The sequence below is a fragment of the Haliotis rubra genome, unplaced genomic scaffold (assembly GCF_003918875.1).
Source record: "Haliotis rubra isolate DU_JTF1 unplaced genomic scaffold, ASM391887v1 Scf61, whole genome shotgun sequence".
In the NCBI taxonomy this organism is placed as follows: domain Eukaryota; kingdom Metazoa; phylum Mollusca; class Gastropoda; order Lepetellida; family Haliotidae; genus Haliotis; species Haliotis rubra.
In genome coordinates, this window is record NW_025767313.1 from 1,002,981 (window position 1) to 1,018,996 (window position 16,016).

At 34.9% G+C, this 16,016-nt stretch overlaps 1 protein-coding gene across 1 annotated transcript in view; it reads right to left on the minus strand.

Annotated features, from left to right (window-relative positions):
- LOC124255850 (fibrillin-2-like) overlaps positions 1 to 16,016 on the minus strand; it is a 102,553-nt gene that overhangs the window by 73,032 nt on the left and 13,505 nt on the right. The window contains 4 exon segments of the mRNA XM_046689795.1: positions 2,840 to 2,995; positions 11,136 to 11,261; positions 13,649 to 13,774; positions 14,391 to 14,588. Coding sequence (XP_046545751.1) covers positions 2,840 to 2,995; positions 11,136 to 11,261; positions 13,649 to 13,774; positions 14,391 to 14,588 — 606 coding nt within the window.

The following is a 16,016-nucleotide window of genomic DNA, read 5'->3' on the forward strand; positions in this document are numbered from 1 at the left end:
CCAGCTATAACAATAGTGCAAGCTCAGTGATAACAGGGTAGTGTAGGAAATGTGGAGCCGGTTTTGCGAATGTCAGTTCTACATATAAACATGTCAAGTTATATCTTAAACACAGATGGCTCAAGGGACTTAAAGGGAAAATGGGGGACAAGGGTCAATGGCACACTGGGCACAGATGTAGTTCTGTTGCAGAAAATTGTTATTTTGTAGAATGTCATTCACATCACATGCTGTGCCTATAGTGGTGGGCAATCATAGCATATTGCTGTGGCGAAATACCGAAATTATTTCCACATCTCAGAATTTCATTGTTGAAAACACCTACTCACGGTTGCCCTCATGTATAAAGATGTAGAGCTACAAGACACACATGTTTCACAGACATGTTGCTTGTAGTGGCAGGAAAGAACAGTAGTGGGACGTGTGATGCTCTGAGAGACTGGGGTAGCCGCATGACCTACACTGACCACTCAGGTTATACTTTGTGACATTTCACAAACTAACAAACACATCGTCTCCATTGAAGACTTTAGTGTGTCTTGAGCTTGTTGTAAAACTTTTGAAATGTTTACTGAAAACATCAGAACACATTTTTTACAATAAATGTAGCTACATGATGTCATTTTTAATGAACAATAATATTACTCACTCGCAATAAGTAGTTTATCCTCTAACATGGGAATGTTCACATCAGTATTGCACTGGGCAATTTTATCAGCTTCCTCCACAGTACCTAACTGAATAATGCTGTTACTATATTCAACAGTGCCTCTCTGGACAACAAGAAAACCATGCTGTTGCTATCCCTCGCCATGGGCATAGTAGAATTTTGTATATTCATATAGTTGGGGATTGTTTGGAACTTAATTGTTGTTTATTGTTTATGTACAGGGAGTATAACAATAGCGTTACTTTATGGAGCACCAATTGTAATGAATACATATAGTTATAATGAGTACATATATAAATACATATTATCATTATATTGACTTAATTTGCACATTTTTGTAATGCGAGGAAAACATTCTATGCAAGATTGTTAATAATGTACTTATTATCAGATTTACAAAGCAAATGCACTTTTGTAAAGACAGCGAAACACAATAACACATGGGTAGAGTACTACTTCTAAGGTCTGAATAAAATGGACATTGCAACAGGAATTGTACCACGAATTGTACCACCGGCCCATTTTACGTGTACAGGCAATATAACAATAGTGTTACTTTAAGGAGCACCAATTGTAATGAATACATATAGTTATAATGAGTACATATATAAATACATGTTATTATATTAACTTAAAAAACTTTGCACGTTTTTTTAATGCGAGGAAAGCATACTTTGCAAGACAGTTAATAGTGTACTCATTATCAGATTTACAAAGCAGATATATTTTTTGTAAAGACGGTGATGTACAGTAATACATGGGTAGAGTACTACTTCTAAGGTCTGAATAAAATGGACATTGTAACAAGAAGTGGAATTCAGATTCTTGAACAATGACAATACAAAAGGACACAATCTTTCTTCTGGTGGAATATTACATCTTCTACCAACCTCAATCATTAAATTATGATTTGAGCAGCGGAATTTACAGAGCGTTATACGGTAAACATGAATTGGTACAGCTGATAATTAATTTTCATACCTGTGATTCACTTTAATTTGTCTATAAAAACTTAACTTGGAGTAATGGGCTAAATTATCGAACCATAGTTGCTTGTCAGTATCCACACATCTTTGCTTGAACATACTTAGAAAATTATTAACATTTTCAACACCCTGTTGTATCCAAGCAAAGCCAAATCCTAAACTGAATAATTATTTTTTTACCTTGAGAGCCCAACAATTAATTCCATTTTCTGCCAGCTTATATTAGTAGAAATAGATATGTTTTAAGATAGCATTATCCGGTTGGTATACTCATCTGAGCCAATAACTGATTATCTTGACATGCTGATTCACCTTAACAGAATAACGTCAAAGTTCGCCTGTAGCCACAATATTTGGTACAGTCCTACCTAGGTGTAAAATGTCCTTTAAAAACTTATCATGAACTCAAATAACATAGGGTGAGGGGTGAAAACCCCAAACTTCACTACCATATAATAGGATGGGCATAAACTTGACATCAAAAATATGCATCAAAACCCGAGATGAAAGATTCATTAAGTTTGGGATTCGAGACCTTAGCATCGACAAAACCTTTATAGCCTGCTCTGACAATGTCTTTTGTGTAATATACCATGATCCGGAAGAAGAGAGTTTAGAACTTAATTCAAACTATAAAAAAGAGTCCATTAAGCCTTCAAATGAGATAGATACAAGTGTGGCTTGTGGCTCATCAGAAAATCTGATCAAATGTCAAATTAATACACACAAAAGGTCCTTTCTCTGGAAAATGTTATTTATGGAACACATTTTACTTGTTATGTATCTCTTAGATAAGATTGCAAAATTTCACACATGGAACTTCTAAGAAAAGTTGTCCCCATTGCAGACACTATGCCATTGTAAAACATGAGGAAAACTTTCTTTGTAGACTACCAAAATATCATAAGCTACCAGTTCAGCATGTGTTTGATACAAATGCAAAGTTTCGTCACGAATTATTATTCAGTAATGCTCTAGAAATGGAACAGGAAGGACAGACAGCAGGACAGAATGATGGAAGGATGGACGGACCACACCCATTCCTATATCACCCTCCTTCATGAAAGGGGATAAAGAATACTAAGTGTATTTATTTATGTAATTCAGATTTTAAGAACTGTTGTTAAATCTGATTATATTTATCTAATCATCACTCAGCAGATATGGTACATCATTTTCTTACTTGTGTCCTTGAGTGGACAAGGCTGGCAGTATTGTTCCCCTGTTCCCCAGCCTTTGCCCAGCATACAGCAACAGTCCTGGAATGATGTCTTCTCCGAGATGCGACTCTGACAGTTCAAGTTGATGACACTTGTGTAGCAATAGCCCTGTTTCACGTCTGGAAAAATAGAATTTTAAGTAACAGTTACAGATCACAACAGGACCATAACAATGATTCTACTATTATTTCTACCTCTTTAAGTGAGTGAGTTAATGCAGATTAGAACAGTATTTCAGTTATATCATAGTGTGGCTGCTGGATGTGAGAGGAAGCCTGGGCAGACAGGATTCCAACTAGTCAGTCTCACAGTCCCTGAACCACATTATTTTCCCTAGTGCCAAGCCCTATCTGCAGTGCTAAAACCCTAAATAAAGCATGTCTAGATTTCTTCAGGTTCCTCTGAATCTCTGGTCTCCCTGGGGCTCCTTCTCAATTTAAATGGGCTTGTTTGTTACTATCAAAATTATATATATTTAGAGACTAAGCGTTAGTCTAGATTCCAACCAACAGTCATAGGTTTCTGGCTCTCCTGAGGGATGCAGCGCTACACAGCAAAACGTGTGTCTTAGGTAACTAGGTCAACTCCACCATGACAACTTAATAACTGCAATGCATTATTGTTATTATTACCTTCATATACCCCCATAAAGTGTTGTCATGTTGAGGACAATTGAAACAAATTTTAGAAATTATATAAATAAACTTGGCATGCCTGTGACATGAGTTTTTTGTCACATACCAGCTGATGTTTACATGATGTGACTGACAAGCTACTTCATCAGTGTTTGTTGCAGACAAAAGGACATGACAGAAATCATTCATTGTCGTGTCTTCCTCTTCTACTCCATTATTGTGTCATGTCATCAGATATTGTGATAAAAAGTCTGATTAGCATGTACACACAGTTCCAGCTCAATCACTGGCTTTTAATTGTTTTTTCTTAGCAATATTCCAGCAACATCATGGCTGGGGACACCAGAAATGGGTTCACACATTGTTCCCATGTCTGTCTGTCATGTGAGGAATTGAACTCACGCATGATGAACCAATGCTTTAACCACAAGGATTTATCAGTATTCTAGATCTTTTGTTTGATATTGTTTTACTGGGAGGAAAATGTTAAAATATGTTTTGTTGCCACAAAAAATCAGATAAATGTCTCTGATTCTTCGAGTTTGATTCTTTTTGTCTGGCTAATGCCATGATACCAGGTTAATCTCTCTTTGAAAAGAAGTTGAAAGTTAATGGGCAGACAGACAAGCAGCACACTCTGTTATAACTCAGTTCGGCCTTCAGTTCTAGTCACATAATACTGAAACTGATTTGTTTTTATTCTAACTTTTCATCAGTTAGTATTTCCAGGAAGGTACTTCATGTATCATTACTTTAAACTGATATTCACATAGGCTATAGATTAGTTAAAGAATGTCACAAACATTCCCATCTAACATTAGGAACAGAGAAGAACGCATCTTGTGCATGCCTTCATTCTAACAAAAAGTTGTAATGCTACATAATCTGAATATCTTTCAACCTGTGTCAATATTTATTGCATGTCATCATATTGTAATTGTTCTTGATATCAAAACCGAAACAGTATGTAGTTGTTCCCGTTAACACATTGTGAGTGGTGTTGTGCATCGTGAAATATTCGTTACTGTGTATGCTTGTTTCTTTTAAAAGACAATCAAATGCATCTAATACAACAGTATGACAGTTCCTATCAAGAAAATGGCACAATGCGGGATGGGGTATGTTTCTGTATTGTAATTCTGTTTATAGAAACATACCAAGGTTACACATCTGTGGTACCCATGCTGACAACGACCCCTTCCACATTATTTACAGACCACTATCACATAGATAGAATATTGCTGAGTGTGGCATTAAACAACAAACAATCAATAACAAACATTGTCAGATATTAAACATCAAAACCTATTGCATATTATTTATGTCTTCTGCAATTATAACAAACAGGAAATACATGGAATAGAACTATTATAAAGTCATTATATTTGGCAAACCCAGCAATTTGAATACAAAACTGACATGGAATATCGACAGTGAAACATTGTGTTTTAAATAATATTTTGGAACTTTTAATTCATCTGGAAGGATGTGTCAAACTTCTGCATAAGAATGTATGATAACTTAATACATAAACCAAACTAACATTTTCAAGAAAGATATCCCTACATATTAAGCATGCAAACTGTTAGAATCACTAATTGGATCCATCATTTTATACAAAATGAAATCTTGGACACTGACTCTTCTCTTAAATCCCCCAAAACATTTACCTATTTACTTCTGAAAACTTTGATTCTGTTAGTCAGCGTTAGCAACACCCAACTGAGCACATGAAGCAAAGTTAGCAGAGGCCCACAACACTGCCAACACTGGTCCAGCAAACATGGTTAGAGAGACTACCAGTATGAAGTAAATTAGCTAACAAAGTTACCAAAATAAAGAATTTTGATGAAGATGGCCTGTTCCATCATATTTTCTCCATAAATGATGTTACTTCAATCAAAAACATTTGTTTTCCTATTTGAAACAATAATTCACGACACATTAACATATCAATCATTTTAAATATTTTATTAAGGATTTAAATTATTTTGTTTTATCCTTGCCTTTATGTATGCATATGCGATATGTTTTTGTAATTTGGTATGGAACATGATTTTCACATTGTTTGTATTGTTTAATGAAATGTATTGCAATAAATATGACCTGTCTCATCTTATATACAGACACAAGGTAAAATCTGACAATTACACAATGATGGATTGACTGTCAACACCTCCGCCCACCCCGCCCACACACTCACCAGTATTTAATCATTACAAGTTTGGAACAATTAACAGGTAAACATGATACATGGAAATACACCCATGCACTTTGCATTCCTGTATTTCAAAGAGGGAACAAGATCACTGCAGTGTATACATGTGGAATGTCCCTCAAGCTGACATGACTGATAGTTTGGGTCTTGCACAGACCCATGTAAACTGGTCATGTCAACACCACAATGGCAGTGGTGAATGTAATGAATACCAGACAGCATTAATTCATTCTAATTTGTCTTATGAGAATAAAACCTGTTGAGAATTTACATTCCAGAGAAGATATATTTGGGAAAAAATTGAACTTCAAATGTTTTCCATGTATCACATGAAAATATTGTAATGGAAGGAGAAACAAGGTTAAGAATGTATCGTAAATTTGCATAGCTATGACTACAAAGTACAACTGCTTAGCTTTCATGTAGTTGCATGTATACTAGCAGAAACAAAGGATGGTGCTTCTTATATTGGTGTAACAATAAGAAGATAATATTTGGTTATGTGTCTGATCAATGTTTTATCTGATCAAATTCATTGACAAACCAATATCTGATAACAAGACACAGAGATACACTCCATGAAAGAAGGGTGGTATAAAAGCTCAATTTACAACGTCTGATGTGACAACCATTTACATTGATACAAGTGAGGCAACTTTGGTGCATTGAAGACACCAGACGATTGAAAACTGCTTGGTGATGTTAGTCCAGAAGGTCCTGTTAAATGTACCGTACCTGGCAAACTCTTGTTTCCAAAATTGTTTTTACAAATACATATTTCTTTACCATACTGCATTAGAAGGTAAAATGCCTATCTTTTCTAATCTCCAGTGTAATATATGTGCCTTGCAGTAAATAAAGACAAAAGTATTTGCCGTCTTAAAGAAACAAATTTGATTCCATTTTTGATAACCTTTTATCCAGGGAATCAATATAAATATACATTAATAACAAAGCTATTCTTGATTGAATCCTTTTCACAAATGTGCAAAAGTGATGAAAATGAGTTTAAATAAATAAATAAATAAATAAATAAATAAATAAATAAATAAATAAATAAATAAATAAATAAATAAATAAATAAATAAATAAATAAATAAATAAATATATACACACACACACAGAGACATATGATGCTATCTATAATTTTGAAAAAGTGATATTCTATTAATTTTAGTAGTCAAATATTGATTTTTATTCATGTTTTCGTGGCAATGTTTTCCTTAAAGCATGTTAAGAAGCACCACAGGTCTCAAAGAACTACATGTATTTCACAAAATATGCACTCTACTGAGTACGGCTTGGAACCAATTGTTATCTTGCATGCAATACATTAGACTTTTTTAAACCATATATAATAGAATAGGATACATTGTTTATTTTGCCATTGTTGCTAGCTGCATTGTTTTAAAATGAAACATTGTCTTGTTTGTTTAATAAATGGAAAAGTGTGGGTGAACATATAACTGCTTGGCCTTATATGACCCATTGTTTTAACTTACGCTTTATAAAATATACCTATTTCCTATTTCAGTGGGTGGGATTGTGAAACAAAGGCACTTTCATATATGAAGTCTTATACTAAATAGCCAAGGTTGCTGTTAATATGTTTGGAATTGAAAATCAAGAGAAACCTAAATGGAATGTTTTAAAATCCCAAATTTTAATGTCAGTGCAGGTCAAACACAATAAGAAATATGGCGACAATAATAACTTAGGAATGTTTTTAGTGTTGAAAACCATGTCTACACTGCAGGGTATGACAGAACTCTTATGAACAAGCTGAACTCAAGATTCTACAGAAATGCTCAATGGAAACAACGTCAAGCTTCGCTGCAATATCAGGAAACTCCACCCGTGATAGGTTTTGTGCCACACTTGGTAAATATGACACAGGAAAATAGTATGAAATGGGTGGTCGAATTGCTGCCATATGCTTCATCAGTGTATCCAGTTCGGGGGATACAAAGCATACAAAATATCAAAGTACTTCCAATAGAGCAAATATGGAGGTTAGAAGGTCACAGCACCGTGTCGTACTTCTCTCAAATGTCACCCTACATAGGCCAACCCTTATAATGGTTTCTGTATTAAAACACAAAGGAAGGGCAAATTGCAAAGTTTTTGCCAATATCACACTATCAACAAAAGAGCCACTTTGTTACTTATCACAAGAGGAAACTGTCATGTGTTTATGGTGCCTGTTTTGATTCTTGTAGACGGTGTATATGTCTCCGGAAAATGAAGGGCTTTCCTGCTCTCTGAACAGACACTCTGTCCACTTGATCACAGAGACAGTTTCATGGAATTGACTCAAAGGTTCAAACCAATATTAGAATTGACTTGAACATACAGAGTAATTTTGAGAGTCAGGATCATGTAACAGAGATGAAATGACATCTTATTTCAACTGACTATGTTTAAACACAGACCAAAATAATGGTATTTAGGTCCATGGTTTATTGAAGCAAAGAACCATAGTTTTGGCTTAGCTAGGAAAGCTATGTACTGCAGGGTTCGAAATACCCCATATATTAGCGTGCCATGGCACGGTAAATACTGAAATGACACGGCTAAAAACTTTTTTCGGTGCCCTTATGACACACCTAATTTTTTGGAGACATAACTCACATTTAGTCAATTAATCCCCAAAACAATTATTTTTCTCAAAATTGAATAATACCATACATATTTGAATGCTCATAAACCCATTTCTTTATTTAACATAATAACAATAAATTTCAAATGACCATCATCATTGTCATTTATTCTAAAAACATGTGGGCACACTTGATTTCTGAAAGCCATACCTAAAATATTTGTCTGGTGCCCTATGGCACACTTAGAAAATATTTATTTCTATCCCTGTACTGTGTAATGAATACAGAGGGATGTCATAACCAAATACCATAGTAAGTTTGTATCTGTTCTACCAATTCCGAATGTTACACCAAATACCACTAACTAGAGATACCCGAGACACCGAGACAACCTTGACAATACACCAATTCAATCATTTCCATTTTTACATTGACTGACATAACCCTGAAATAGTTACTGACCCAATGATAATAACGTATCAGGACAACCTTGAAACAGTCTGAAATGCCACTAACCTTACCTTTAATACCATACAAACTTACCAGGACTAATGGGAAACGTTATCCCTGCCTAATAATTGCAATGATAAACATAGTTCATACAAGAAGATCATTAGCCAGATACAATGAATATTGAGCCTTGACACAAAGTCACCAATATCACTTGCCTGATCTATATCTGTACTTCATGAACAAAACCTACATAGTGACAAGCTCAGTGTGATCCTACTTAAAACAGGTTTCATGCTTTGAAGGATTTACCATATATGTATCAAATGTAAAACAGGTGGTATGGGAAGACATACTGTCAGTGACATTTCTTATGATGTGTCACTTTTCATTCACCATACAAACTTAGGGACTGATACACGACTGCTCAAAGGCCAATATTCAGACCCATGTCAGCAGAACATATCAATACAAATTCCAAAATGAGAATTGGTAATTTACCAGTTCATGTCAAACAATTCTGAATGATATGTCAGCTTGGCTTACATATCTTAAGTTTCATTATTTACTGAAACAATGGAGGGGAAGATGCTTTAATGCTTAGTTCTACCTTAGTGTATTGACTGCAGTGTGAAAATATATTTTGAACTAATTTTGAACAAAATAACAATTTTATCATCTTACTAGCTAAGGATACCAGGTTATCTTGGATTCAAAGATAAATGCCTTTTTCTAGTTCATTTAATCTGCAAGAATGCAGAATATCAGACTTTAGTAATTGTCAAAAGTGTTTGGACATGTGGTGTTCATGTATGCATTTAGTCTGTGTCCTTAACAAGCAGATATGGTCTTGTAATGATGACCTGCACAGACTTGAAATGGGTTTAGTTATCATCAAAATATGAAACCTGGAATATTGTTAATATACAAAAACTGCAAAAGATGACAAGTTTCTTTGAGTTGTATGCAGTGAATATGTGCTTGAGAAAAACACCAACTCCTCCATAAACTATCCACATAAGAGTTTCTTACATACTGCCTCACATGATCACAACCTTTTTTATGAGATATGTGCATATAAATATTTTTCCCATTTTCAAAATTTCTTCCCTTTCCATGAAACATTGGAATGTCTAAAGCCCTGCAAGAAGGAAATAAAGTTTAATGACACTTGTGGCAAAAATATCTCTTTTTCAACCCAAATGTTGACATGAAGATCACACACTACACATAAAAGTTGCACTTCATTTCTTGAGAACTCATGCAATCTGTGGCAGATGTAGAAAAGCCAAGACCCTCTTCATATTACATACTGTATGCTAATAACATGCTCCCATTGTATAGGGAAAGGTTCAATGACAAAGAATATGTTAGGACTAACAATCTAAGAATTGAAAGTGTACATCATGAAATCTGAGAGTGTGTTCTGCATAGTGGATTTTCATTGAGTCTGACCATGTTGAGCATGGAGCTATACAACAGAGCATGTGTGAACCATCTAAAGCTGAAATGGGTTTCCTAATTTTATTTGACCTCTGACCTGGATGTGTCACATCCCTCCATTGTAAAGAGCTTCCCCTAAGAGCCTGAGCTTTAACTCTTTAAAACCACATTAACACATTTTCAATGCAACACCCAAATCACAAGACCCATGGGGTTAATGTTGTTTTTACAATCCATGTGTTTCCAGTACAGGAAGTGAAAGAAATGAAAACAGCATGCACAATTGCATGTAGCATGTATCCGCAGGTGTATACGCCATGTGCACTTTGCCATGAAAAATGCCATTAAAATAGCTGAAATTGTTCCCCTAACTCTGACTGCCCACACCTCATGTAGTTTTTATAAGAAGGGGAAATAACCAATTTTTCAACACGAGTAATACACCTGAAAAGAATTAGCGGGGGTTACACAGGCAAGGGATAAATGGAATGTTGCAGTCCCTTAGCGGAAGTTTCAGCTACTTACCCAATTCACATTTCAAAGTCTGAACATACAAAGCATGAAGAAAGAATCAGGAAACCATAGCATGATCGTCAGAATTCACCATACATTGCCTAGCCTAGAAGTATGAACTAAAGCATCACAGAAATTCTGGTGTTTTCACCATCACCCCTATTCCTCTGACAATATTGGAAAAATGCAAGATATGACACTGCTGCATACCAAATTTGAAGTTTACAGTTCATTCAATTCACTTCATGGTACAATGCAGGAGAAAAAATCTTATTGTGTGATGAAGTAAATTGGTGGTAATCAGGAGAAAAAAGAAAGAAAGAAAAATTGAAAGTCTTGTAAGATGAAAATAAAATCAGTGGTTCTTCCTTTATCCAATCTTTAGGGAAACTTTACTTACCAATACAAGAAGAGCGGTCAGCATTTGGTTCGTATCCACGGTTACAGGTACAGAAGTAGCTCCCTTCTGTGTTTGTACACTGTCCGTTCTCACATATCCGTGGAATGATCTCGCACTCATTTATATCTGAAAATGATATCACAGTGTTTCTTATTTTCAGAACATTTACTTATTGCAGTTTACGCAAACCTTTTACAGATTATGTGGCTTGATGACCATAGCATCAGTTTAACACTTGCAATGGTCATCTGGTTGTCCTGTTTTCATTTGATGTATAGAATCATATTCAGGAGAATCACCTTGTTACTGGAACTATCTTCTTAACTGGTAATTGCAAAACGTGCTTTAGTTCTGTAATGAGCATCCAGTACTCAAATCACAGCTGCTAATTTTTATATCACATCAAATTACAGGAGTTTTTACATGAATTCAAAATTAAGGTAACATCTTCAGTCACAAATACTAAAGAATTCTTTCACAGATCATCTAACAAATCCCATTTAATGAGATCATATTAAATTTAGAGTTTTCATAATTGCTTTTGTGGCATTTTTGTACTATTAATCTTGGGAATACAACACAAATTCCTATCATTTTGAACATTAATTTTTTAATGGAAATTTTCAGCTGTGAAACATAAGCATCTAGATAAGGCTATTTCTACTTGTTTGAGTGATGTGTTGCTACAGCAGCGAGCACCTTAAAAAGGGCACTGGTGACAGTGATTGAAGGCCCTGTTGAAACTTTTACATTCAAATCTGTTATCAGTTCTAGATTTATATTATGAGGGAAACCTGAAGACGTGCGTAGATTATGAAGATTGATACCTATTGCCATTGGAAATAAAGAATTGTTAGCTGGGTGTCTCTTAAGGAGGATATGGATAAACATGGGGAGATAAAGAATTGTTAGCTGGGTGTCTTAAGGAGGATATGGATAAACATGGGGAGATAAAGAATTGTTAGCTGGGTGTCTCTTAAGGAGGATATGGATAAACATGGGGAGATAAAGAATTGTTAGCTGGGTGTCTCTTAAGGAGGATATGAATAAACTAAATACCATTCTAGTTAGCAGTGTTTACAAAGATGTATATTTACCAGATACATTTAAGTAAAAGGATGGAGAACATAACATTACATCATTTAGTAATAAAATGGCTCTACTGGTATATATTTTGAAAGAAAAGCTTATATAAAAAGAAACTACAGGGTAAATTTGCAACAATTTCACTGTGAGGAAAATAATATTTAATTATACCCAAAACAATATATAAACCCTCAATCCGTAGAAATCATAGTAACCTGATATTTTGCATTTGATTCAGTGCACTCCGGATTGTGGGGTCAATGTCTTGAGCATGCACTTGTGTATACACTCCACACAGAGACCCCTGATTCCAAACTGACTGCAACATGTGTTCCACTGCAGCCCTACAGGCAAGTTCCTGGCATTATCTGCATTGCATCACTTGTATGACATGCAGAGTTACATTCAGTTTGCAATGGTTTTTACAATTTTTCAGCCTATGACCCATTAGGATTGCCTGCTTATATAACAATAAATATCATAAATTGGCATTTGTTTTTCCATATCAGGTGGTATTATTTTTGGAACCTCTAAACTATCACTATTAAATCAGCTTTGGTAAATAGAAAACAATATCACACTGGGTATTACTTGTAGTAGGTTTTTCCTTTCATGTCTAATAATATGGAAATACTAACACATGCTTGAATGGTACATTTCCATGGCATGTCTCTTGATATGGAAGCTAGGTTGCACAATGTTAAAGATACATGCAACAGTTAGGATTCATACAAGAGAAGAAGGAGGCATTATTACCTCAAAAGGTGTCCCAATATTTGTTGAAGTGAGTGCAGGTATGTACATCAAAACATGTAAAGAGACATTCTTTGCCTCTTAATTCTAAAGTGTTCTGCCAAAGCAGACATGGAACAAATGTACTTACCAAACATATCCCAAAAAGAAAGTTCGGTTATATTCAAAATTGATTTTAGTTGGTGCATAGGTTGTAGGATGCACTGAATTCATTGTAAATGTGTAAGGCAAGATGTTTGGAACAGCAATTCTCCAAGTGTGATTTGTTTTCACATATCACAAACCTATCAGGCAACAATAAAGAATGCAGTCCAGGTGGTTTTACCAGTATAAACTCCAACAACAAGAATAGAACACTCCACATATTTATGTTAGCTAGACAATGTGTTCAGTGCCAGTTGCTTATAGCTTATCAAGGGCTAAAAATCCATGAATTCATGATGAAGGATTGCATTCAATGAGTTTGATATAACATATCATTTGAAATGTGACTGAATACATCTACATAGTGTTTGCTATCTCTTTTACACAACAGATTTCTAATATGTGTATTGAATATATGCTATATGTCTAATGAACAAGTGCAATAACCACTGTGTGATATTCTTTTATTTGGAGTCGACAACATAATCTGTGTCATCATTTCTGGTGTATGAACAATTGTCTCTCCTTACCTTCACAAACTTTGGTTATGGGGTTCTGTGTCTGTCCCTCTCGACATTCACAGCGATAAGACCCCAGGGTGTTGACACAGTTGCCTCCCACACACAGACCGGGGATAGCCTGGCATTCATCAACATCTGCAACAATAGGAATCCTTTACTTCTGCTCTACGATATTGGTGAAACTAATAACTTTCATACAATATTGTTCCTCTTCACTGTAAAAATCCTTTTAAAAACATGTTAAATGAAGCCTATCATTATATATTTGTTGGGTGCAATTTGCTTTGGGGTTCATTTTCCAAGTTAATCTATTATCACCATTTGTTAATTAATCTGATAAAAAATGGACAAAACCCCAAATGAATGGAAACTTTCTTCACTGAATATGTATATTAAAGTTTTTTTTAAACTGATTTACATAACTACCATTATGTCATATGTATGGCATTACCAAAAATTTTGTAATTTAAACAAAATTTGACCCTTAATTGATGAACATTATCAACAACAGTAAAGGACACTTTCGAAGGGATTAATCTCAAATACTCTCAGGTTTAATATAATGTAATAATTTAAGAGCAAAATAATGAATTTTCAAAACTGGAAACCAAGTTTAGAGGCCTGACCTATCAGTTTTTTGTGCATGTATGTTGGGTCATTTTCAGTCCATTTACTGGACTATTAGATGCATAACATTCTTACTCTCAAATGAATTTCATCACCCTCCCAAAAGTCACATGTGTGTACTCACCTATACAAGTGTCTCCCTGGGGGTTGGGGATGTACCCTCTTCGACAAGGGTGGGTTGATGTTGGGCACTGCTCACATGGCCTTCCCCAAGCCTTACCAATTGTTGAACAACATAGCATCTTTGTGCACACAACACCAGTTAGCTGTCCCCGACACATATTGTTGGATATCTGGGTGAAACAGGGCCCTGTTCGATAATCTAAAATACAAATAAAGAAGAAATGGAACACAGTTAAAATACCTTGAGTACCAAATCTTTATTACTAATTCACACCTGTAGCTAACCTGTTAAAATGCCATTAACAGCCACTATTAAAGAAAATGTGCTGTCAGCAATCATATTCAACTGTGTCCTGCACTGATATCAAACTCTAGCACTGGCCAAATGAACTGATCAAAATATGTTGTCGTCATGAGGAAATACATAGAGGCAGTTCAGCTACATCAGTCTTAAAAAGGAAACAAAGATACAGTTTGTGGAAACTTGTGGGTATGGTTAAAACTAGGTACAGCAGAAGAAAAAATGTCCAATTATGTGCTGAACACCACAACTAGCCTAATACATACTAAATGTTATTCTAACTTCTGTGTCTTTGGTGCCCATAATAACTACATAAATACCAAATTTCATGACATTTTGAAACAAAATGGTTGAGTCAGGTCACAAAAAGTTTAAGAAATCAGAATGGTGCAATAGTCAAGTGAAAGTCTAAATTCCAAATTTTGCTGAAGAAAAGAACATATAAGCTTAGCTCCACTGCTAACTAGATATGTTAAATATGGTTCAATTCATTGATTCAATGGTTGTTATTGTATATGATCCCATGTAAAATCCATGTAAATAATTTGAAAGATATATTTTGTGTAAAGTACCAAGAGAATGGTTGTGCTCTTCAAATACATGTATATTTACATTCAACACTGAGCAAATGCACTGGATATATTGCCACTTTTAACATGATTTATTAGGAAAGCTAAATGTGATGCTATGGATTATGCCTAATCACATAAGCTCACACGACTTTCACCTTTACAACTTCATATCACAGATCCCATTTATTCTTGTATCCTTTTGTGACAGACCTCATATTAAGAGAGAGCATTTAGCATTATCAGAGTTAGAGATTGAACAGACACTATTTCAGGGATTTACTCAAATAACAGGAGGCAGTAAAATGGATGTGAATTGTTAATTCAAGATATTTAATGTTGCCAGATAACAAACTTCAAGTTGACATTTAATAACTAAAAGTTAGTTGCAAACAGAATGTGAAAGAGATTTACAAAATGTACTGAGTCAGCAATAAACAGCTAAAATTAGGAAAACAGTCTGGTTTTAATGGGTTATTAACTTGTGTACATTATGCATTCAGGTCCACCCTCTTTTAAACACAGATGTGCACAAATATGCTGTAATGTGTTGAACACTTGCAGTGAAACTCTTTATACGTTTAATGCACTTAAGGAAATTAGATCTATGCCCACATTACCTACGACAGTAATAGAACCAGGGTAAAAACTCACAATGCTCTTTTCTTAAGAGTGGGTGTACGAAACATATTGTAATACATGTTTCGTACACCCACTCTTAAGAAAAGAGCACAGGTGAATATATAACTTAATACAT